The sequence below is a fragment of the Aotus nancymaae genome, unplaced genomic scaffold, assembly GCF_030222135.1.
Source record: "Aotus nancymaae isolate 86718 unplaced genomic scaffold, 86718_ANA_hifiasm-v0.15.2.pri h1tg000008l, whole genome shotgun sequence".
Classification (NCBI taxonomy): Eukaryota; Metazoa; Chordata; class Mammalia; order Primates; family Aotidae; genus Aotus; species Aotus nancymaae.
This window is the reverse complement of record NW_026988419.1, coordinates 37,680,431-37,706,399: the sequence shown is the minus strand read 5'-3', so window position 1 is coordinate 37,706,399 and position 25,969 is coordinate 37,680,431. Positions and strand designations below refer to the sequence as shown.

Sequence of the window (25,969 nt, the reverse complement as noted above, 5' to 3'; positions counted from 1 at the left end):
ATCATCAGATAATAGAATATTTTTTAAAAATATGGAACATATGCCAAGTACAGAGGAAGCAGTTTGGAGCCCTAACTGACCAAGTCTGGAACAATCTGAGTACCAAAAGACTCCAGTATAGCAATGAAAATACTTAATGTACCATTGGGTGGGGGGAAGCTAGGAATTCATAGTCCATGCCAATTAATAGATAAACAAATGGTGGAGACGGGAGAATTGCTGCTTATAGTAGAGTCCAAAGTGTCAAATGTGGAAGGGAGCTCTCAGGTGGGAAATAATATTTTTGCAATCATCACAGGAATAACTGGATCAGGTAAGAATCATTAATGATTACTAAATCAGGTTGGGGCTGGATTTTGATGAGGAACGGGATATTTTCATGGTGCTAAAGTATCTCCCCCACAGGCTGATTATTAGTAGCAAAGGGGAAAGTAGTTATTTACATTGAGGAAATCAAGCAATACTTTGTTTCAGTGATCAGAATTAGTGTCATCAATGAGGGACAAATGGCATTATGTGCCTACAGATGTGTTCTCTGAGCATACATCACCACCTGTGGAATATCTTGGCTAAGAATGAATCACCTGAATGTAATCATGAGAAAACATAAAAAAAAAACCCAAAGTGAGAAATTTATTAATAAACAGAGGGGAAGTCCTAGCCAGAATAATTAGGCAAGAGAAAAAAATAGAAGACATCCAAATAGGAAAAGAAGAAGTCAAACTATCTCTTTGCTGACAACATGATTCTATGCCTAGAAAACACCAAAGACTCTGCAAAAAGACTCGTAGAACTGATAACTTCAGTGCAGTCTCAGAATACAAAATAAATGTACACAAATGAGCAGCATTTCCATACACTAATAATGTTCAAGCTGAGAGCCAAATCAAGAACACAATCCCATTTATAATAGCTGCCCCCAACCCAACACGATACCTAGGAATACATTTAACAAAGGAGGTGAAAAATCTCTACAAGCAGAACCAGAAAACACTGTTGAAAGAAATCACAGGTGACACAAATGGAAAAGTACTCCACGCTCATGGATTGGAAGAATCAATACTGTTAAAATGGCCATACTGCCCAAAGCAATATACACAATCAACATCATTCCTATCAAACTATCAATGTCATTTTTCACAGAATTAGAAAAAACTAGTTCTACAATTCATACAGAACCAAAAAAAAAAAAAACAAAAGGCTTGGATAGACAAAACAGTCCTAAGCAAAAAGAACAATAACAGAGGCATCATATTCCCCAACTTTAAATTATACTACAAGGCTACAGTAACCAAAATAGCATGGTACTGGTCAAAAAAGAAAGAAAGAAAAAGAAAAACAGACACATAGACCAATGAAAGGGAATAGAGAACCCAGAAATAAAGCTGCACACCTACAGCCATCTGCTCTTTGACAAAGTTGACAAAAATAAGCAATGGAGAAAAGACTCCCTATTCAATAAATGTTACTGGCATAGCTGGCTAGCCATACGCAGAAGAATGAAACTGGATTCCTACATTTCATCATATTCAAAAATTTACTCAAAATGGATTAAAAACAAATATAAAAACTCAAGCTATAAAAATCTTAGAAGAAATGCCCTTTTTGAAATTGGCCTTAAAAGATAATTTCTGACTAAGTCCTCAAAAGCAATTGCAACAAAAACAAACATTGACAAGTGGGACCTAATTAAACTAAAGAGCTTCTGCACAGCAAAAGAAGCTATCAACAGAGTAAACAGACAACCTTCAGAATGGGAGAAAATATTTGCAAACTATGCATCTGACAAAGGGCTACTATCCAGATTCTATAAGGAACTTAAACAATTCAGCAAGCAATAAACAAATGGGCAGAAGACATGAACAGACATTTCTCAAAAGAAGATATACAAGTGGCCAAGAAACATATAAAAAAGTGTTTCACATCACTAATCATCAGAGAAATACAAATCAAAACCACCATGAGATCCCATCTTACACCAGTCAGAATGGCTATTACTAAAAAGTCAAAACACAATGGATGCTGGTGAGGCCACAGAGAAAAGAGAATATACTGTTGGTAGGAATGTAAATTAATTTAGCTACTGTGGAAAGCAGTTTGGAGATTTCTCAAATAACTTAAAACACAACTACTATTCCACAAAACAATCCCATTACTGGGTGTATATCTGGAGAAGATAAATCATTCTACCCCAAAGACACATGAATTTGTATGTTCTCAGCACTAATGGCAATAGCAAAGACACAGAATCAACCTTGATGTCCATCAATGATGGATTAGATTAAGAAAATATAGCACTTATCCACTGTGGCATACTATGCAGCTATAAAAAAGAATGAAGTCATTCCCTTTGCAGCAACATGGATGCAGCTGGAGGCCATTATCCTAAGCTAATTAATGCAGGAACAGAAAACCAAATACTGCCTATTCTCACTTATAAGTGGGAGCTAAACACTGGGCAAACACAGACCTAAAGAAGGAAACAACAGGCCAGGTGGTGTGGCTCACATCTGTAATCCCAGCACTTTGGGAGACCAATTGAGGTCAGTTGTTTGAGATTAGCCTGGCCAACATGATGAAACCCTGTCTCTACCAAAAAACACAAAAATTAGCCAGGTGTGGTGGTGTGCACCTGTAGTCCCAGCTACTCATGAGCTCGAGAGGTGGAGGTTGCAGTGAGCTGTGATTGAGCCACTGCACTCCAGCCTGGGCAACAGAGTGAGACCCTGTCTCAAAAAAAAAAAAAAAAAAAAAGGGAACAAGAGACACTGGAGACTACTAGAGGGTAAAGGGAGTGAGGGGGCAAGGGCTGAAAAACTGTTGGGTACTATGCTCGCTACCTGGGTGACAGGATCATTCATATCCCAAACATCAGTATCACTCAATACACCCATGTAACAAACCTGTAAATGTATCCCCTGAATCTAAAAATCTAAAATAAAAGTTGAAAGTATAAAAAAAAAATCCAAATTAAAAAACAGGGGGAGATGATATCAATCAGAGATATCAATGTCATAAAAGACAAAGAAAGGCTGGGGAAATGTGCCAGATCAAAAGAGGCAAAAGAGACAAGGCAATTAAATATAATACTTAATACTAGACCAACACTGTCATGGATGGGGAAGATGCTCTAATGGACATTACTGCATCAACTGACAAAACTGGAACACCAATGATAGATTAAGTAACAGTGTATCCTTCTTAAACTTACTAAAAGTAATAACTGTACCAGGATAAGGTAATATCCCCATTCTTACAAAATTTACACCAAAAAATTTAAGGGTAAGGTGCTGTGATATGTCTAACTTATCTAATTTACATGCACCTGGCATAGGGGTGGGGGAGGAATGGTGGGGGCAGGGGCGGAGACAGAGAGAGAGGGGAAACACAAATGATAAAGCAAAAGGAATAAAATATTAACAAGAAATGAATATGGGTAAAAACATGTAGGGATGCTCCTTGTACTGTTGTTATTTATTTATCTAGAAACAGGGTCTTCTTACTCTGTCACCCAAGCTGGAGTACACTGAGGTGATCATGGCTCACTGCAGCCTTGTACTCCTGGGCTCCAGTGATCCTCTCTCCCCAGCTTCCTGAGTAGCTCGGACTACAGGTATGTGCCACCAGGCCTGGCTAATTTTTAATTTTTTTAATACAGCTAAGGGTCTCACTATATTGTCTAGGCTGATCACAAACTCTTGGCCTCAAACAATCCTCTCGCCTCAGCCTCCCAAGGCACTGGAATTACAGGTGTGAGCCATCATGCCTGGCTCTTGTACTATTTTTATACTTGCAACTTTTCTGAAAGATTAAAATTTTTTCCAAATAAGAAGTTCAAACAAACGTTAGGATGTGCTGCTTTGGCATTTAAAGAGATTTTGGTTTGGGTTTGGGCTGTTTCATAAATTCCTGGACCTCTAATATATGTGACTACTGCTGGAGAGACCTTTTGATCTAGAAGAAAGGGAGGGTTTGAGTTAAATTTTGCAAAGGCTCCATCCAGTCCATCATACGCAGAAATGCCCTCATCACCCATCTGGGAGTAACCTGCTCTCTCTGGTCCTAATCAATGCAAAAGCTAGTCCTACGGCAGGTCTTAGAAGCTTAGGAGATGGTTTGACTTCATTTTGAATATAGTCGCCCCTTGTTTTTTAGTACCCAAGACTTTTGTTTAATGAAAGTACTACTTTATTTTTAATGTTTTCTTTTGATGTGCACTTAAAACAAATTCAGACATCAAGAGTGTGTGCTTTTTAATAGCAAAAACTTACTAAGGTTCATAACCCCTCTTAAAAAGAAACTCTTCCATTTTTAATTACGGCAAAATGCTGTGAAACAATTTTAGGTCACAGACATTCACATACACAATTCTAATCGTGAAAGCAGTGGGTGGTTTCCCTGCTTGCCTGGTGATGCTAAAAAAGACCCTTATGAGTCCCATCAATCAAGGAGTAAAATCATTTTGGCTCTCATCTTAGTTATATGAAGGCAATATTTTTATGTTTTAATTTAGAGACATGGCTCCAAATAGCATAAGGCTCAGTTAATATCCTGAAACAAGATTCTCCAACCTTGCAGATTTGTACTGGGAATGGCTTACAGCTGACTTTCTAAATAGAAAGCTACATTATTAATGATACCCCATAAGATCTCAGCTAAGCAGGAATGAGGCTGGTGGTAAAATTAAAATAAAATATTAATAAAATTGACTTCAGCACAGTCAATAATCAGTTATCAAAACCTACTGCACTGCAGTGCAGGAGCCTATTTAATTTTTAGTTTTACTCAGTGCACACATCCATGATCACCAGGGGCCACCTGAACTGCTTTACAGGGCCGAGGTAACAAGACTTAACCATTACTAACAGGCTTTTTGCAGCTGCCAAAGAACTCCGGGTCAGAGATCGGGTCCATGAGGTATGATCGAATGATATTAGCCCGTAAACCTTTCGGTGCTTCATTGGTCATTTTCACTCCATTCTGCAGTACTGACACAGGGAAATTTGGAGATGGGTAACTTGTCAGCCACATTCGGAAATCTGGATGTGTTGACTCTGGGCTTAACTCCTGTAAGAAAATAGATATAAAAGGGTAAATAAAAGCCAAAGCAAATCTCAAGAGCATACATATGAAGGATGAGTTGGAAGGGAGAGGAAGCATTTTACAAAGTAGAAACGTAACTGCTGCAATTTTCAGCCAAAGCCTTAAAATCTGATTCTGCTTCTAAAGCAATATGCGTTGTTGAGAAGGCCCAGGGCGTTGTCATTCTCCTTGGTAACATTAACTCATATGACTATAAAGTTTACAAAAGTGTTACATAATTCAGAGTTGGTCAAAATAACTAAGACATTCCAAAAACGCTTGTATGTGCACTGATGTTGCTGAAATATTTACAGAAATAATTCTCTGCCCCAGAGATAGATTAAGCCTAATCCATTTTTCTTGCCGTAGCCAGGTTGTGAGAATAAACAAGGCACTCAGAGAAGTCAATATTAAGCCAAGCAGAGATTAGATGAGAGAGAAGTTTAAAGGGTGAGAAAAACTGGGATAGTCTGAAACATCAAAACTTATCCCTAACCACTATATTTATTCAAGGGGATGGTCACACCTGGACTGCGAAGGGTAACAGAACTCTCAATTAGCACCATCGTAAGGCCGTATGGGGCCTAGGAAAAATTATCATGGACCCTTCCCTCCCTTCGGGTCCAGTCCCACTTCCTACTGCTACCTTCCCCAGTTGTGCATGTCAGTAGTATCTATGTTTCTTGAAATGGCAAATCTATATTGGTTAAAAAAAAAAAAAACAACAAAAAAAAAAACCCTGAGCATTCCTGTGGTGAAGAGGTGGATGAGGAAGAAGGCATAGGTGTCTATGTTTTTAAGTAACAGTATGGTGGGTGAAAGCACATTCCTTTTCTCCTAGCAGCTGCTCTAGGGTCTAGTGACTTCAGCAACATGATTAACGGGACTCTGGTCCAATCCATCAGGGACAGATTTCTCTCTTACAGGACTCTGTGATGGGTATATATGATACAATTCAACAGGTCGTGAGAACGGTCTGGAGACAGAAGAACCATAAGCAGACAAGCACAAATATAAAACCTGTGATAGGCCAGGCACGGTGACTCACGTTTGTAATTCCAGCACTTTGGGAGGCCAAGGTGGGTGGATCACCTGAGTTCAGGAGTTCGAGACCAGCCTGACCAACATGGTGAAATCCTGTCTCTACTCAAAGTACAAAAAATTAGCTGACCATGGTGGCAGGAGCCTGTAATCCCAGCTACTCAGGAGGCGGAGGCACCAGAATTACTTGAACCTGGGAGGCAGAGGTTGCAGTGAGCTGAGATCATGCCACTGCACTACTCCAGCCTGGGTGACAGAGTGAGACTTCACCTCAAAAACAAAACAAAACAAACAAACAAACAAAACGCTCCTGATACAAGGCCTGAAGTATGAGGAGATGTTGTAAGGCAAATGATAAAAAGAACAGTTTTTCAGGCAAAAATTATATTCACTGTGATGACCTATATTCTTGAGAAAGTGTGCTCAACCAATAAAAGTGAAAGAAGTTCAAAAGACTGGAGCACAGAAGTCACAATGCAAGTGGCTTGAGAAGAAACTTGAGAAGTAAGCCAAGATCCGGTCCTGAAGGGTGCTGTAGGTCATGTTGGGGGTTTGAACTATGTCTTGCATGCCTTGGGAGGCCACTGAAAATTGTCAGGCAGTGAAGCAATATCCATTCACTAATTCAATAAGTATCTACTGATTGTATCCTGTGGGCCTCACCGTTCAAGGTGCTGGAGGGAAAGCAGAGGATACAAAAGACAAAGGCAAAGTCATTGTCTTAATGGTGCTTACATTCTAGTGGGAGACACGGGCAGAACAAAGTGGCGCTAAGTGACACAAAGAAAAAACAAAGCCAGATGAGTGGACGGTTCAAGCTCTATCATCACCCTGGTTATTTGGAAGGGAGTTAGGAGTGGACTAGAGTCATGGGTAATTCCAGAGGGTTCGTTTTCTCTGTGTTTGATGAGATCAAGTGCCAGGCTTTCTGTTTACTCAGTTGAGCTGCATGCAGTTTTTTTCCTGGAATTTCTGCCCAGCAAAACAGGGAAGTTCCATGACTCACTGCAAGGAGGGTGGGAGCAGTACCCTTCTGGCTTCAGATTTATCTACTGTGGCAGGGTAACTGGCCAAGTGGGAGAGAAGTGGGTGAAAGAAAAGTGACATTCTGAAACCTTTGAGTTTAGAGTGGCCACATGAATTTCACCTTGAACAGTCCTCCTTGGTTGCTTTGGGCCACTGTTATAAAAAGTAAGTTAGTATATATCTACTCTGTGGTTTACTCTCCTCCTCAAGCCTGCTCCTCAAGATTGAGGATATTTCCATCTCACTGGATAAGCCCTGGTCCCTTTAAGAGGGATTTGCTCAGGCCTGGCAATGTGCTCGCCTCTGTTCCTCCAGATCTGGTTCTCAATGTGAGCCCATCTCTCCTGTAATCCAGCCAAGGCACTAACCTGCAAACCCTCCAAATTAGAGAGGAATGGAGCTACCTGAATGTTACATACATTACTAATTAGATTCAGGGAATACAATCTAACAAGTATAAACTTGCATGTTTACCTCACAGATTTTCTCAAGGGTTGGCATCCAAGAGGTGGCAAGGTGACAATTCTGAAGAACCACCCATGTTCCTTCCTTGACAGCTTTTTCTAACATCTTCATAGCAATGGGCTCTTGGCCTTGACCAAGAGATAAAGAGCAAAGTTTTGATCCCCCATACCCCTGTGTACAAGAACAGTAAAGATGTTATTTAAAATCACATTTTAAGAAACATCAATATTGTTATTTTTAAAAATGTTAACATTAACTGTACTAAAATTTAATTAGGTTGCATGTCTCCAAAAGTCAAACACATGCATCCCTAAAAAACTCTCATCGACTAGGAATCTTATAAACACTTAGATAAAAAGCAAGTCAATTCGTGTAGGAAATAGTAATGGCAATACATGGAAAATTCTGTATAGTCTTCGGTTGTTGACAGAAGAAATAGAAGGAATAAATTAAATAGACTTTTAACATAAGGAGGAGATGAAAGGGACTGGCTGTCTTGCAGCAACTCCTAAAATCCAAACCTGAAAAGAAAACTATTACGAGACAGATGAACTTGTCCTGTTTTCTCCAGATCTTTGAATAAGTATATTTTAGTTAATTTGGCTACTGCACAAAAGAGAATTTAAAAAATTGCCACTGATTCCATGTCAGTTTCTTTAGATAATTCTGTGGGAATGTTTTCCTGTATTCAGTTCTACTGTATTCCTATTCATCTATGGCTTCTGGGTCTCCTTTCTGGGGTAGTTATCACCAGCCTGCCCCTTTAGAAGAGGCCTGGGTATGGAAGAGTGGGATCTCAGCCCCTCCCGAATGCCCAGCGCTTATTGTCATTAGCTGGCAGAAGCAGCAGAAAACAAAACAGAGCTGGATCCTGCTGTTTCTGGGAGAAGAGCAGACAGCGAGTGAAGAGAATTCACGGAGCAGGACCCACATAGGAGCCAGAGAATAATCACATGTATAACATGAGGAGAGATATAAAGAGCCACTAGGAAGGGCTCAAACAGTCACCAAACTTGTGTTAATTAGGAGCGGTGAGTTCTACATAAAAGTGAACACCTCTACCACTCCCAGTCTACTCCTACCCACCATTGCTCTTCCTGGACTTTCAATAGCCACCCCCCTTACTAGTGACCTCCTTCCATTCTGCACCACTCAAATAAATTCTTCAGGTTCCAAATAGGATGAACTTTTTACATTATAGGTTAGATCATGTCAGTATGTTGCTTAAAACCCTACTCCTCCATCTTCCTATTTCACTCAATGTCCTTCATGTAGCCTACAGAGGATCCACGTGATCTGGTCCTTCACACATCTCACACCTCATCTCCTCAATCACCAGAGCCAGGTTCCAGCACTTCTTTAACAAATAGTAAATGCTAAGCTAAGCCATCTATTCTTCTGTATATAAGAATTACAATTATGCAAGAAATATACAATTCAAAAATCTGGAGGAAATAGGACAAGTTCACCTATTCATAATTTTATTTTCGGCTTTGGATTTTAGGAGTTGCTGCAAGACAGCCAGTCGTTTTATCTCCCCTTTAAGTTAAAATTCTTAAATTTTTCTGATGCCTTAAATCAACGTTTTTGGCATTGTAAAGGGTATTTTAACCTCTCAGCTATGCGGCCTTTGAGGAGCTACTCAACCTCTCCATACTTTATAGTGTTCCTACATGTAAAACAGAGATACCCCCGTCTACCTTATGGGGTTTTAGTAAAAATCAAAAGAGAAATCATATGTAACAAGGTCTAGCAAAGTCAACAGTATACATTAAGCACTCAACGCAAGTGGTGGTGGTGGTTTTAGAAATATCAGTAGAATTACCACACCCTGTTATTTTAATTGTACCAAATCAGAAAAAAAATTCTACTCAGGAAATGCCCAATCAGCTGTTTATCATCATTTTCTTGTTCTAGATCTTATGATGTGAGAACATTTGTACTGAATTCATCTGAATAATTTTTAAAGACAAGGCATGTAAATAGAACATATTTTAATCTAATACAGTGACCATAATGTACAATTGTTCTAGAAAGTCAAAGAAGGTCCCCATTTAAAGAGTGGCAGAGGGGTGGGATCAGAAAAGATTTACCCCTGTGGTCACTGTCTAGACTTGAATTTATTAAATCAACCCAAGTTCATACACTGGTGTAAACAATGCCAGAGTTCCCTGTCCCCCCACCCCATATAAAAGCAAATGCCCCTTAAATCCCAATTCTAGTTTTAGTTAAATTTTAATTTGGATAAGGAGGTCTTTTTAATGTCAGTGCTGCCATTTTCAGCCTGTACAATCATGAGTTACTAATCTCTCTTCTGTATAAATGACGAAGCCTTAGGTTGTCTGTTACAGCAACACAAAACAGACTAAGAAAATTGTCTAATTCAATTTGTCTTCTAACTATTAACTACCAAATGTATGCTTTTTTTCCTGCTCTGAAATATATACATATGCACAAAAATTGTCATAAATATTTGTTGTTCATTTCTTAATCACAAACTCTTGCAAATGAGTGGATTCCCCCTTCACAGAATATTGTGAACACTACTTACAGTTTAAAATTAAACTCCTAGTAGACAAGGGGCTATGAGGGCATACCAATTTCAGAAGGAGACTGATATCTTGAGAGAAGGGGTAATGGAAAGATTTTTTGAAGGCTCCAGAATCACCCTGACTGAATAGCTGCTCAGATACAAGAACGGAATTTGACTTTATAGTCTACGGAACATTTATTTACACAAGATCTGTAAGTAAAAATAATCGACATGTCACAATGGCTTTTAAAAAGTGTCAGTCCTAGTGCGTGTGTGACTGAGGGACTGAGGGGGTTAGGGTAGGGAGCTGAGAGCCAATGGAGGATTATCTATGTTAGAGATGAGATTTTTTTAATCCCTCCTAATATTTCTCTAAATTCATTCAAATATGGAAAAGGTACAGATGCACAGCAACACATTTATAGATGCCTGATAGCATGGACCGACCTAACAGGATGACTTAAATACTGTTTGTGCAAAATAAACATCTGTTGAATGAAGACATTGATAAAAAGCTCAGGATGCCTATTTTTGTGAAGGTGGGGTACTAATTACAAACATGTAAAACAAAAACCACAGAATAATTAACTCATCTATACATAAAGTTTCATTTATAGGTAAGTTATTTTATGTTTCAGATTTTTTTTTCTTCTTTAAAATCTGTATAAATTTCAGCCAGGCACAGTGGTTCAGGCCTGTGATCCCAGCACTTTGCGGAGCCTGAGGGGGGCGGATCACCTGAGGAATTCAAGACCAGCCCAACCAACATGGTGAAACCCCAACTCTACCAAAAATACAAAAAAATTAGCCAAGTGTGGTGGCGCATGCCTGTAATCCCAGCTATTTGGGAAGCTGAGGCATCCCAAGTATTGCCTGAACCTGGGAAGCAGAGGTTGTTTGTGAGCTGAGATTGCGCCATTTCACTCCAGCCTGAGCAACAACAGAGAAACTCTGTCTCAAAAAAATTAAAAAAATTATCTCAGCTACCCAGGAGGCCAAGACATGAGAATTGCTTGAACCCGGGAGATGGAGATTGCAGTGAGCGGAGATGGTGCCACTTCACTCCAGCCTGGGTGAAAGACAGACTCTGCCTCAAAACAAAAACAAAACCAAAAAAAACAAAAACTTTGTATAAATTTATGGGGTGCAAGTGTAATTTTTTTAATGTGCATAGATTGTGTTGTGGTGAAGTCAGGACTTTTAGGATATCTGTTACCCAGATAATGTCTATTGTACCCCTTAAGTAATCTCTGGTCATCCACCCCGGCACCCCCTTTACCCTTCTGAGTCTCCACTGTTTATCATTCTACACTCTATATCCGGATATACACATTATCTAACTCTTACTCATAAGTGAGAACATTCAGGATTTGTCTTTCTGTGCCTGAGTTATTTTACATAAGATAAATATTTCAGATACTTTGAACGATCACAGATGTCAAACTTATTGCAGGAAGATGAAAAATATCCTAATTGTCTGTCCCAGGCCTTGGTCTTGCCCTTTTGTTTATTGTTATTTTCCTATAGCTGGTCTTTTCTCACTAGATTAAAAAAATTAAAAAACCCACTTTTTTCATAATCTGTTTCCACCCAAGGCTAACTTCACAAAATTAATAGTTTTGCAAACAAAATAAAAAGAGCACAGAAACTACATGGTTCTATCATAGTAAGTTTGAATTATAAATGGCCTCACTTCAGTGAGTGGTTCAAACTGGTGTCAGTCACTTTGCACAGGAAAATGTGTCTGGCAGAGTGAAGTGATTCTTCTGTCAGCACTGGAGGAGCTAGGTGGGGTGCTCACCTGAGAGTGATCAGAGACAAACTGCAGTGTTGCAGTCGTAATGTTAAAGCTGAACAAAACTACTTGCTCTCAAGATTGAACTGTAACTCCCCTGGTAAATGAAGCTGTGTAAGCTGTTCAGTTTGCAAGACAACAGAATTGGGTTTGCCTCTTCAATCTGATTATGCCGGCATTAAGTTTGTAAAATGAAATCTGTTAGTATCAAAAAATTACAGACTAATCTAGGCAACCATCTTCCCAAAGGCAGGAAAGAAGTTTGTGGTCTTCTATGTATGTTTTGCTATTTATTGCAAGTTCCTACCGGATTTATCTGAGGTCAGAGAAACATACTAACTTATATTTGACAAGTTTCTTATTGAAAGCTGATTAATTTTCTGTTTGTTTACCATTTAGAAGGATAGAACTGTGGCCAAAAGCTCTTCATTTTGTAAATGGACTCAAAACATTCTGCACCTCAGTATTTATCCATTTGATATATTTCTTTTGTCAATAAAACATTTTAAACTATTACATTCTAAAGGAAAGTGCAAGCCCATCTCATTTTTTTTTTCTGGTGATTTAGTGGGAATCTTTTATATTTTTCCAAACTGGAGCAGTGGAATTGTGTTTCAAAAGTTCACAGCTCAAAAGTAGAAATTTTAGTGTATGTTAGGCAAAATTTCCCACAACATCAAGAAAGAACTGATGTCAGTACGGAAATGGTTTTTGTGGCTTCTTACCACTGAGTGGGGCTGGTTTTGAAGGGAGAGGGGGGGAAAGGAGACCCCCCTAAAATTGTGCTCATGGAGCATACTATAAACTAGAGATCAATTAATTACTGATTTTCCTGGATATCTGTGAATATACAGATTATCCCTTAGGGATGACAAATAAATAAACCCTTACAGAATACTAGCTCAAATATCAGCCCCCTACAGCACTGTTCCTTACCCTGGTATGCTACTACCATTCTTTTTTGGAAAACCATTGTTTTAAAAAAGCATAATAGCCACATATCATTTTATCATATATAGATTCCAAAATCATAATTTCACCACTAGAAATTAGAGTATCTGGTAACAGTAAAATTAAAGGGTTTGAAGTTGCTGGATAATATAAGGGCATACTAAAACTTTTTATTACGGATATGGGTGCGGAGGTGTTGCTAATGGTACCTAGTTAATTGAATCACTTAGGATAGACTGAGTTTAGCTGTATTGGCAAACAATTTCCAAACTGCAGTGCCTTAACACATGAAAACTTACGTCTTGTTCCTGCAAGGTCATCTGATTCTTGAGGCAACTAAATCTCCATGCATTGACTCAGCAGCCAAGCCTGCTTTCAGCGCTTAAATAGCAGCAATATGTGATTTCACTATTTTGATGTCAGGAAGAGCACCTCGGAGAATCTCACCCTGGTGGTTAACTGCTTCTGCGCTAACACTTCTGCTCACATTTTATTAGTCAAAGTAAGATATGTGGCCACCATCCTCCCACTTCAAGTGTGTACAGGAGAGGAGAACCAGAAATACCGGTGAGCAGTATTGTCTACACACTTATCTATATATCCAAGTAAAATTGGGAAACTGTAGAGATTTGTAAATATACATGAAGATGTTACATGACAGAGGGCTAAAGTATTACGTAAAGTAGCTGAGAGAAGTATAAAACCCTTAAGTTTAACCTCCACTGATTTAAAAACAAACAACATAAAAACCAACCTGTCTCACCCAAAAAAAACCTTGGTTTGACTATATAACTCCCACTCTCCCTCAAATATACTTTAAAAAGAGAGTGAATGTGGAAAATGATATTCAATTGTATTTACAGCTCCATGTATTTTCAGATTAAAGTGTCAAATTTTAAAAAATATAAAATAAGGGGAAAATATTTGCAGATGAAACTGCTGCAATTAGGAAATGGCTCATTAATCACTTTTAACTTAATATAAAACATGAACATATATATTTTTAATATTGAGGGGGGAAGGTCAGTGGTACATCCAGAGCCATTTTAGTATAACAATCTTTATTTAGCTTAGAAAACACAGTGAAAAACTGAAAATTTTAATAAAATGTTTTAGAGTTAGAAGCCATAATAAGAGAGGACACAAACAGATGGAGAAACATCCCATGTTCATGGTTAGGAAAAATCAATATCGTGAAAATGGCCATACTGCCCAAAGTAATTTACAGATTCAACGTTAGCCCCATCAAGCTACCAATGACCTTCTTCACAGAACTGGAAAAAACCACCTTAAACTTCATATGGAACCAAAAGAGAGCCCACATAGCCAAGTCAATTCTAAGCAAAAAGAACAAAGCGGGTGGCATCACACTACCGGACATCAAACTATACTACAAGGCTACAGTAATCAAAACAGCATGGTACTGGTACCAAAACAGAGATATACACCAATGGAACAGAACAGAGGCCTTGGAGGCAACACAACATATCTACAACCATCCGGTCTTTGACAAACCTGACAAAAACAAGCAATGGGGAAAGGATTCCCTGTTTAATAAACGGTGTTGGGAAAACTGGCTAGCCATGTGCAGAAAGCAGAAACTGGACCCCTTCCTGACACCTTACACTAAAATTAACTCCAGATGGATTAAAGACTTAAACATAAGACCTAACACCATAAAAACCCTAGAAGAAAATCTAGGCAAAACCATTCAGGACATAGGCGTAGGCAAGGACTTCATGACCAAAACACCAAAAGCATTGGCAACAAAAGCCAAAATAGACAAATGGGACCTAATCAAACTCCACAGCTTCTGCACGGCAAAAGAAACAGTCAGAGTGAACTGGCAACCAACAGAATGGGAAAAAATTTTTGCAGCCTACCCGACTGACAAAGGGCTGATATCCAGAATTTACAAAGAACTAAAACAGATTTACAAGAAAAAAACAAACAAGCCCATTCAAAAATGGGCAAAGGATATGAACAGATACTTTACAAAAGAAGACATACATGAGGCCAACAAACATATGAAGAAATGCTCATCATCACTGGTCATTAGAGAAATGCAAATCAAAACTACATTGAGATATCATCTCACGCCAGTTAGGATGGTGATCATTAAAAAATCTGGAGACAACAGATGCTGGAGAGGATGTGGAGAAATAGGAACACTTTTACACTGTTGATGGGAGTGTAAATTAGTTCAACCATTGTGGAAGACAGTGTGGCGATTCCTCAAGGACCTAGATATAGAAATTCCATTTGACCCAGCAATCCCATTACTGGGTATATATCCAAAGGATTATAAATCATTCCATTTTAAGGACATACGCACACAAATGTTCTTTGCAGCATTGATTACAATAGCAAAGACTTGGAACCAACCCAAATGCCCATCGATGACAGACTGGACAGGGAAAATGTGGCACATAGACACCATGGAATACTATGCAGCCATCAAAAACAATGAGTTCATGTCCTGTGTAGGGACATGGATGAACCTGGAAACCATCATTCTCAGCAAACTGACACAAGAACACAAAATCAAACACCGCATGTTCTCACTCATAGGCGGGTGTTGAACAATGAGAACACATGGACACAGGGAGGGGAGCACTACACACTGGGGTCTGTTGTGGGGAATAGGGGAGGGACAATGCGGGGTGGGGAATTGGGGAGAGATAGCATGGGGAGAAATGCCAGATATAGGTGAAGGGGAGGAAGGCAGCAAATCACACTGCCATGTATGCACCTATGCAACAATCTTGCATATTCTTCACATGTACCCCAAAACCTAAAATGCAATAAAAAAAAGAAGCCGTAATAAACAAGAGTGTGAAGCATCTCAAATTCTTCCATCTTTAATATGTGAAGTGAAAACTTGTGAGGCTTAACACTAGTTTTGATGGAGATTCAATTTTTTGAAAGGGCTACCAAGGGGTGGGGGCTATGTTTCACCAGGTTCATAATGAATGCTAAACCACTGTAGTTACTTCCAGCATCTGACAGCATGGTAGCAGAGTCACGTTCATGGACCCTAGGTACTTCATGGGCCCCTTTCTCCATTAAAAAAAAAAAAAATTAAAATTAAATTTTACAAATGTTTTGGTATAAAGACAGATATAACACACCCTGGATTATATTCTTCCGATTTTAAAAGAAATTACATTTTCCTAGACCCCAGAAGTATTCTGGTTCTTAAGCAATGTGCCTCCTGTGCCTAATGGTTACTTGGGTCTTGGCTAACAGTAATGGACTGCCAAATTATGCAAGAATTACATGTGTTCAGTGAACAGAGTAGGGCTCATAGAGGAAAAAATGCTTCTATCCCATATTATCACCGATGTGTATTTCAAAAAAATTATATAGCTTTGACTAAGTTCTGCTTTATTTATTTATTTATTTATTTTATTTATTTTTTTTTTTGAGACGGAGTCTCGCTCTTGTTACCCAGGCTGGAGTGCAATGGCGCGATCTCGGCTCACCGCAACCTTCGCCTCCTGGGTTCAGGCAATTCTCCTGCCTCAGCCTCCTAAGTAGCTGGGATTACAGGCACGCGCCACCACGCCCAGCTAATTTTTTTTTTTGTATTAGTAGAGACGGGGTTTCACCATGTTGATCAGGATGGTCTCGATCTCTTGACCTCGCGATCCACCCGCCTCGGCCTCCCAAAGTGCTGGGATTACAGGCTTGAGCCACCGCGCCCGGCCTATTTATTTATTTTTTTTTTTGGAGACATTGTCTCCTATTCCTTAACAGCTGAAACTGAATATAAGTTTTGAAATATTTATGTCAAACTTTTATTTGAGTGGTAATAATGGACAACTAGGATATTTTCTCAATTTTTTCCAATACAGCTAATTCATATATATACATATATATTTGAGATGGAGTCTCACTTTGTCGCCAGGCTGGAGTGCAGTGGCGCAATCTCAGCTCACTGCAACCTCTGCCTCCCAGGTTCAAGTGATTCTCCTGCCTCAGCATCCCGAGTAGCAGGGACTACAGGTGCCCGCCACCACGCCCAGCTAATTTTTGTATTTTTAGTAGAGATGGGGTTAAACCATGTTGGGCAGGATGGTCTCAAACTCCTGACCTCAAGTGATCCAAAGTGCTGGGACTACAGGTGTGAGCCACTGTGCCTGGCCTGCTATTTTTTTTTTTTTTTTTTAAGAGTATATTGATATCTTTGTGGATATCAGTCAATATTCTTAGGTGAATTTTTAAATCTAATACAAATGAGGATGTCAATGAATATTGACATTTGCTGATATAACAGGTCTGCTGATTCACTGGTTATATATTAAAGAAGTTAAAAGTAACAATATTGATATTTTCCTTTGTCAATAAAGATGAATGTCTTAAATTCAAGTTCCAACGAAAACTATATATAATGATAGCATTTGAGAAGTCCAGAGATTCTAGTCTATCAGCTTGATGTTAAAATCACTGACTAATTTCACCCAGTAATAAGAGTAAAAATGAGACTACAAATACATAAAGGGACTAGATTGTGAGTACTGAGAACCATAAATTAAAAATAATCACAAAATAAAATTATAAAACATAATCTGATTAGTTACTAATTTAGCATGGTCTTAGTAAATATACAAACTTTTCGAAACAACGTCTGCATTAGAAGGAAGTGAGATTATTTCCTGCAGGCTCCTCCACCTCCCCCATGATTACATAAGGAAACACATTTAGATGGACTGAGCAGGCATAAAGCTTTGGAATGGTTGAGCTGTTTTCAAAGCCCACGTTTACCTTGTCTGGCCTCAAGCAACGAACAATAAGCATCCTCTGAAACTCATTTACTTTATCTTCCCATTCTTCAGGGAAAACCTCATGGTGTGGTTCCTAAAATTACAGTGTAAATAATTCAATGTTATTTTGGAGATCATAAAGAGAAAAGTATTTTCACTTATAAACCAACTTTAAGAAAAAAATATATAAATGAAATCAAGAATGCTTGTGTAAAAGTGTAAAGTTGGGAGGTGGTTATAAAATAAATAATGAGAAGAAAAGTTAATATACTTCAGAGGAATCAAAACAAGGACATGAACTAAGCAGGTTAATGTCAACATGAACCCTAATAAAAAGACAAAATGATCCCTATTATGAAAACAGTAAATGTGCATATGCTATTATTTTCCCTTTATTTCTCCAAAGGCTTTTATTTATTTATTTATTTTTTGAGACGGAGTCTTGCTGTATCGCCCAGGCTGGAGAACAGTGTGGTGATCTTGGCTCACTGCAACCTCTGCCTCCTGGGTTCAAGCGATTCTCCTGCCTCAGCCTCCCAAGTAACTGAGATTGCAGTGGTGCACCACCATGCCCAGCTAATTTTTTGTATTTTTAGTAGAGATGGGATTTCACTATGTTGGCCAGGCTGGTCTTGAACTCCTGGCCTCAAGTGATCCACCCATCTCGGCCTCCCAAATTGCTGGGATTACAGGCAACAGCCACTGCTCCTGGCTGCAACAAAGACATTTTTAAAAACCTACTTCTCTCATCATCTATTTATCAAAATAAATAAATATGTCAAAACAAGTAAAAAGGGCATTGTACTGGAATTTATTATTTCTTGTTTTGAACAATCTTAAAAAAAATTTTTAATACAGGGAGACTTGAGAATGTGTGTAATGAAGGAGTCAATCGAGAGCTATCACAAAATCACAAGAAGAGACGCATCAGGATACCAGCAGGAGGGGTAAACCTTGGGAGGAAGAAAAGGAGACGTGTACCTGTGAAACTTTAGGAAAAGCTATGTGGTATCTCAAAGTAGAAATCTTCAGGCTTCAGTATAGTAATAAATTTTTAATTTCAAATTAGTTGAGGTACTCACATTGTCTCTAGAAAGCATTTTTATTACTAACAAGAAAAAAATCCAAGAAATCACTTCCAAATATCTGAATTCATGTGAAGACATAATCTCATTATCACATATAATACAACAAGTAGGTAACAAAATAAAATATAGGTTAACCAAACAAAACATGCTCTCCGCATATCTAGCTTTCTTTCCGCCAACCTCTCCCAAGCAGAGCTCTTGCATGTTAAACTCATGGAAAGCAGGAAGTCAAGAGAGTAGAAACAAAGGAACAGAAAAAGTTAACTAGGAATTGGAAATATAATAGCCCTTGCACTAAAGAAAAATTGAGAGAAAGCAACAATTACTATATATCCCAGATAAGAAACTATGAATATTATGTCTGTGTCAATTATAATACTCCCCAGTTAGCAAAACAAGGTCTCATGAAAATTATTTTAGAACTACGTACAAGCTTTTTCCTTTTCTCAAATGACAAAAAAAAAAAAAAAAAAAAAAAAAAAAAATTGTATTAGCTTGTATCCTGCATTCAGAAAATCTGAATGACAGTTGTTTCATAAACTTTAACTCATCTGCTATTAGGATTGCCAAAATCTACACTGATAATGAATAAAAACCTGGCATGGAAATTCAACAAGAATATTTTCAAGAACCACGCAGCATTCTTGCATCTTAATACTTTTCAAGGAGTTTGAATGGAAGTTCAAATAGAACCACTGACTTAAAAGGTGGGATAACATAAGTCAAAGCTTGCATTCTAACATGTGACCAGTTTTTCAAAGCTTATTTAAACCTTGTTTTATGAAAAGATAAGTTATTTAACATCCTTTTCTCCATTTAAAAACATAGGAATAAGCAAGAGGGTTAAAACATACCAAACTATCATATACTTTTTTCCATCCATCCTTCAAGCGCATAAACTCTCTACAAATGGTTTTAAAGTCAGGCAAATCATCTAATCGACATATTTCATCCCAGGATTTTTGAGGAAGCCACGTACAAGGGTTGGCATGAGGATTATCCAGTCCAATGCCACCAGTTAGCAGAAATCTCCACTCAGCTTCATTAATCTTTGGAAAACAAGGCAGCATGAAGAGTCAGAAATGAGTTCATCATAAACTAGTAAGCTTACAATCACTATTAAAGAGTGTTGACTTGCAAGTTTCAGATGTGGTCTCTATGAAATTCTATAGCTAGTTATATAGCTCAGTATTTATTCATAAGAAACCAATATACTCATTATAGCCAGTTTTCAAAATGGTTCCATTTCGGATAGCTACGTTTTTACAATTTTCCTCCAGAATTACTTGTCTAAATGTGAAAATCTGAATATATTCTATTCGAATACACATTTTCCAAAATGACTGCCTAGAGTCCTACTGGCTATAGAAATTGTAGAAAGTCAGAAACCCAACAATGTGTCATGTTTTCAATTATTCTCCATAAAGTATAATGAATTACTGCTATACAATTTTTGCAAGAAACGCAAGAGTAAAGTCTTTATTTCTTCAGAATTCAACCAATACATCACCATATGAAATTCATAAATCTTAAACATGTAAGTGTATAAAATAGTGACTTTACGCAGATTTCAGTAACTTGCACAAGTCTTTAAAAACATTTACACTATTTGGTGTAAATGTATCAATATTAAGTAAATTTATATACATAGCTGTATGAAAATCTAATGCGATTGATTTATTTTAAAATAAAGCATACAAAAGTTCATATATTTATATATATGCATAGCTGTATGAAAATCTAATACAATCAATTCATTTTATGTCTCACTTATTGTATGTTTTATTTAAATCGCACTTCTCGGAAATTTACTCTCCTGATAACATCTTGCCTTAACTATAATAATAAATGGTATTATTGTTTAACTACTTACAATCTTTTTATCTATATTCCCATACAAATCAGTAAATTAATGAATCAGTGTTATTAAGGGTTTTTTCTTAAAAATGGAAACAGTACTGACCGCTTGCTCATGCAGCAGTAGATTAACAGACAAAAGGAAAAGAGCAGCTTATCCTTTTCAAACAGTGACCGGCAGACATTAACATACAGTGAATAGGTAAAGTGATCCTTGAGAATCTGAAGCCTAAGGGTCAACAGAAAATGAAGGAAATAAATAAAAATATACTTTAAAGATAATGCTCTTAAGAAAAGCCATTGTACACCATTTACATGTATGTTCTTCCGATAAACTTTATGGTCAAGTACCCCCAAAACAGTCAAGAATCCTCATTAACTGGATGCAACAATTGGAGAGCTACACAATGTAGAAACACTTCAGTCCAATTGCATTTTACGTCGACTGAATTGTTTTTTAAACTTAATCTTCCTTTTGGAAAAAAGTCAGTGGATGGTGCATTAATCTGTTAGATTAAAAAGTTTACAGACTGTTTCAATCTAGAAAGCACTTCTGGGGGTAAAATTTGACTACTTTATAACAAATAATTTCAAATGTTTTATATTATATATTAAATAGGCTAAAATTAGTAGCTTCATTAAATTTAGTATTGTGCTACTTATTATAAATTCATGAAAGCTGAAGAAATCACAAAACTTGACATTTTTATTTGCTAGAGACAAAACATGAAAATATGAATAATCACAATATTTCCTTTTTATTATTTATTTCTGAGACAGGGTCTCACTCTGTTACCCAGGTTGGAGTGCAGTGACGCAATCTTGGCTTACTGCAACCTCCGCTTCCTGGGCTCAAGCCATCCTCCTGCCTCAGCCTCCCCAGTAGCTGGAACTACAGGTGTGCACCACCACACCTGTCTAATTTTTGTATTTTTTGTAGAGACAGAGTTTTACTATGTTGCCCAGGCTGGTCTCAAACTCCTGACCTCAAGTGATCTGCCCACCTTAGCCTCCCAAAGTCCTGGGATTACAGGCATGAGCCACCACGCCCAGCCACAATATTTCCAGCAACTTCCTATTAGAGTAAGTAGTAACTTTTGATCTGTATTCATAATAATTCTTAATATCAACATAACACTTTAAGTATTTTCCGTTAATTATCACATAAGGAAATAAATTATCATTGAATCAAATTTTTAAAAATATTTTTATCACGTGGGTTATAGTAGTTATAATAGTAATGAAGAGTTGGCTGTAAACATTTTTAGAGAGGTAATGACTGACATGGGTTCCCCAAATATTCCTAGCAGATCATATCTGAGGGAAAAAATCAGCATAGTTTGATTATGATGAAGCAAAATTACATTGGTGTTTCTTAATGTGTCTAGGAAAAAACAGTCTACCTGTATGACTAGATCTTGGCAATGTCCTGACTGATATTCTAGGCTGTCAATCATCCTAGCTCTTTTTTTTCCATTTTTCCTTACCTGCCTATTTTCTTAACTATTTTATCCCCTGCAGCATTCCCATAAAGAGAATTACAACAAATTGATGTACCTTATTTTCAATTGGGAACTTCAAAAAAGGTTTTTGTAGAGAAAGCCTTGGCAGTGGTTGCTAAAATACAGTTGAATTCTTAGATTTAAAATAAACATACTATTTCTGTCCCCATTATTATGCTAATAGGTTGTCTTTCCATGTATGGCACTGAATTTGTCTCACGTGTAGCAGTACTATACAATTAATACAGGGTGAGTCACATTTGGTCTTTCTAGAATAAAAAAATAATTCTGCACTTTAAGACAAGTCTCTTCTTGTAGACAGAAAGATTAAAGGGAAAACTATAAAGGTTAATCATAAGTTCAGGTTCAGTCACTAGTAAAAATGGAGACAACATGATATTTTAATAGCCTTTTAAGGTGAAAGAGAAGATTAAAATTATCATTCCCAATGCTGGGTCTCTGATTGAGTTGTGTGTTTGAATAATCTTCCAGGAAAGGAATTTGTATCAGGAATCTGCAAGAAGTGAACACCTTTGTCCTAATTTTGGGATTCCAGCCTAAGAAAGTATCAATGATGCAGACATTTATCTTTACTGCAGCATTACTTACAATACAAAAGCTGGAGACTACTTAGAAGTGTTTGTTTTTAAGACAGCGTCACACTGTCATTCAGGCTGGATTGCAGTGGGACAATCATAACTCACTGTAACCTAGAACTCCTACGCTCAAGTGGTCCTCCCGCTTCAGCCTCCCGAGTAGCTGGGACTACAAGTGCATGTCACCACACTGGGCTAATTTTTCTATTTTTTGTAGAGACAGGGTTTTACCATGTTACCCAGGCTGGTCTTGAACCCCTGGGCTCAAGCTATCTGCCTACCTCAGCTTCTCAAAGTGCAGGGATTACAGGTGTGAGCCACCCCACCCAGCCAGAAGTCTTATAATATGAAAATTATGGTACATTCATACAATGGTATGTATACTGTGCAACTCCTAAAAATTATGTTTTAGAAGAATACTTAATAACACGAGAAAATTGTCTTGATGGAAGTGGAAGAAAACTACGTAATTATCAAACTGCCTTTGCAAAATTATGACAGTAAGAGAAATCTGACATAGCTGACTCCATCTTGCTTCTAGTCTCCCAGTCTGGCTGTCTTGGTTCACTCCATGCCTGGGAATGAACCAAGACAGCCAGCCTTCGGAAGAAATTTAGTTTTCCTTGCTGAGTCCCTGTGATCGCATCTCCAACCAATCAGCATGCCCTCTTCCCTAACGCCCTGCCCACCAAACTATCCTTGAAAAGCCCTAGCCTCTGGATTTTCAAGAGATTAATTTGAGTAATAATTCCATCTTCTGTGTGACGTGGCCAGCTTCACATCAGTTAAACTCTTTCTTTACTACAATGCCATGGTCTCAGTGAGTTGATTTTGTATGTGCAAGAGGCAGGAAGAACCCATTGGGCAGTTACAATTACACATATATGCATATTTGTACAGCAATAGATTGATTCCAAGATATTTAACAAAACTATATCCTAGTTAGATTTTGTTTCTATATTTATATTGTTATTTTTGTTTTAGTTTGTTGGCTACATAAAGTAATTTATTCTGTCACATAAATTCTAATGCATTAAAATCTTATAAATAACAGATGATCCAAGTTATTATGGGAATTGCACAGCATATACCATACGAGTCATAACATAATATATGCTTGGTGTCATACTTAAATTATGAATAATCACTACCAGAAGACAAACAAGAATGAAATACATTTATATTCCTAAGTAAAAGGAAATAAGAGATAATTTTAGACCAATATTAAGATTCTAAAACAGGCCAGGCATGGTGGTTCACGCCTGTGAACCTGTAATCTTAGCCTGTAATCTTAGCAATTTGGGAGGCTAAGGCAGGCAGATCACCTGAGGTCAGGAATTCAAGATCAGCCTGGCCAACATGATGAAACCCCGTCTCTACTAAAATACAAAAATTAGCCAGGCACGATGGCAGGTGTCTGTAATCATGGGAGGCTGAGATGGGAGAATTGCTTGAACCCGGGAGATGGTGGTTGCCATGAGCTGAGATCGTGCCACTGCACTCTAGCCTCGGTGGTTGAGTGAGACTCCATCTCAAAAAAAAAAAAAAAAAAAAAAGATTTAAAAATGATCAGGTTGGCTAGTGTCAATAGTCACATGTTTTTGGTAGAGTCACATGCTTTTGGTAAAGCATAGAATAGTCCACTCAATTCTACTATGCTTTTGATAGAGCATGGTCCAATAACTCCCTAAAGTTTACCAGTTATTTGATGTTTATCAGTGGTTGGCAGAAAAACAGATCATTCCCATGAGAACTCATTCTCTTTTCAATTTCTGATTTGGAAGCTAACTTCTTAATTGGAAACTCATAGTTTAACAACAAAAAAAGTTTAAACAGGACTGGTCAGTTTCTTTCTTGGTACAGTGCTTTAGAAAACTATTGTCGGTATTTATTAAAAGTGAATATATGCATGCCCTGTGATAATCAGTTTCATTCCTGGATATATACCCACCAAAGACATGTAATTATCAGCACCAAAAGCCATGTATGGAATGTTCAAGGAAGCAAAATTTCACCATAGCCCCCAATTGGAAGCTACCCAAATATGCTCAACAGTAGAACGGATCAACGATTTGTATTACAGTGTTAGGACAAGTAAAAATTAAAAATAACAGACTCAATCCTTTCTGCTGAAAATAAGGAGAGAGATTTCCCTTCCCTCTTTTCTAAGATAATTTAATTTAGAAAAACTAAAATTATAAGTACTTTCTCCTCTCTTTGAAATGTATACAAACCCTTTTGAAAACTGGTCAGGCCTTTGTCAGTTTTATGACCCAGTAATGTCTTTCTTAAAGATGCAGAAGCCATTTCTTTGAAATGTAAACATCAGGGGAGATGGCCCACCTGCCTCCAAGTCACTGCAGAACGGTAGGAGCCTAGGGGCAGACTGGGCAGGAGATGCCATGGACCCCGCCCTTCGGGCAGGGACCCGGCGGATGCCTCCTTTGCCAGAGCTTGGAACAGACTCACGGCCAGCAAAGCGAGAAGGATAGGAGCCTAACTTCAGTTAAGCTTATTTCAAGTTGCAAAACTACCTCCTGTCATATAGATACGAAAAGTTTGGTTTTCCTCTGGATAAAGCCAATTTGCTAACACAGATGGTCACTTTGATTGCCAGGTAAAGTTAGGATGAACTAAATGTGATGTAATAGGTTGTATCTGCTTCAGTAATTAAGGGGGTGAGATTCCTCTCTGTCTTTGCAATCTCTTTGCAATTGCCTATGACTTGTATCACATTCTGTTTAACGTTTATTCAACAATAAAACTGTTTTCTTTCGCTATGGCCTTTGAGGAGAGAGTTTCTGGGTTGGGAGAAGATGTAGTTTTTAATTATACTTCCCTAACAATAGAAAACTAACAATTAAAGTAAGTAAATGCTGCGCTAGACAAAACAATGTGCATTAATTTCACAAGCATGATGTTGAGTGCAAGATGTAAGACACAAAAAAGCACATGGTGTGTGATTCTATTTATAAAGTTCTAAAACTGGCAAAAACTATAACCTGTGGTGTTGGAAGTCAGGACAGTGGTCTCCCTGGGGTAAAGGGTTAGTGATCAGAAGCGGACACTTCTGGGCTGTTGGTAACATTCTGTGCCTTGAGTCGGGTGCTAGTTATACAAGTTTACTCACGAGCAAATACTTCTGATTTCTGCACGTTTCTTCATGTGTATTGATAACTTCAATAAAAGGTTCAAATACATCTTCTCTATTTACCTCTTGGTCCCAGAATTATACTTTTAGTATTACTGCAACATACATATGATTTT

General features: G+C 37.9%; 1 protein-coding gene across 1 annotated transcript in view; it reads right to left on the bottom strand.

Moving 5' to 3' along the window:
- Window positions 1-25,969, bottom strand: part of DNAH7 (dynein axonemal heavy chain 7) — a 260,963-nt gene that overhangs the window by 38,831 nt on the left and 196,163 nt on the right. Inside the window, 5 exon segments of the mRNA XM_064372762.1 lie at window positions 4,867-5,067; window positions 7,624-7,785; window positions 17,661-17,753; window positions 19,602-19,796; window positions 20,707-20,833. Coding sequence (XP_064228832.1) covers window positions 4,867-5,067; window positions 7,624-7,785; window positions 17,661-17,753; window positions 19,602-19,796; window positions 20,707-20,833 — 778 coding nt within the window.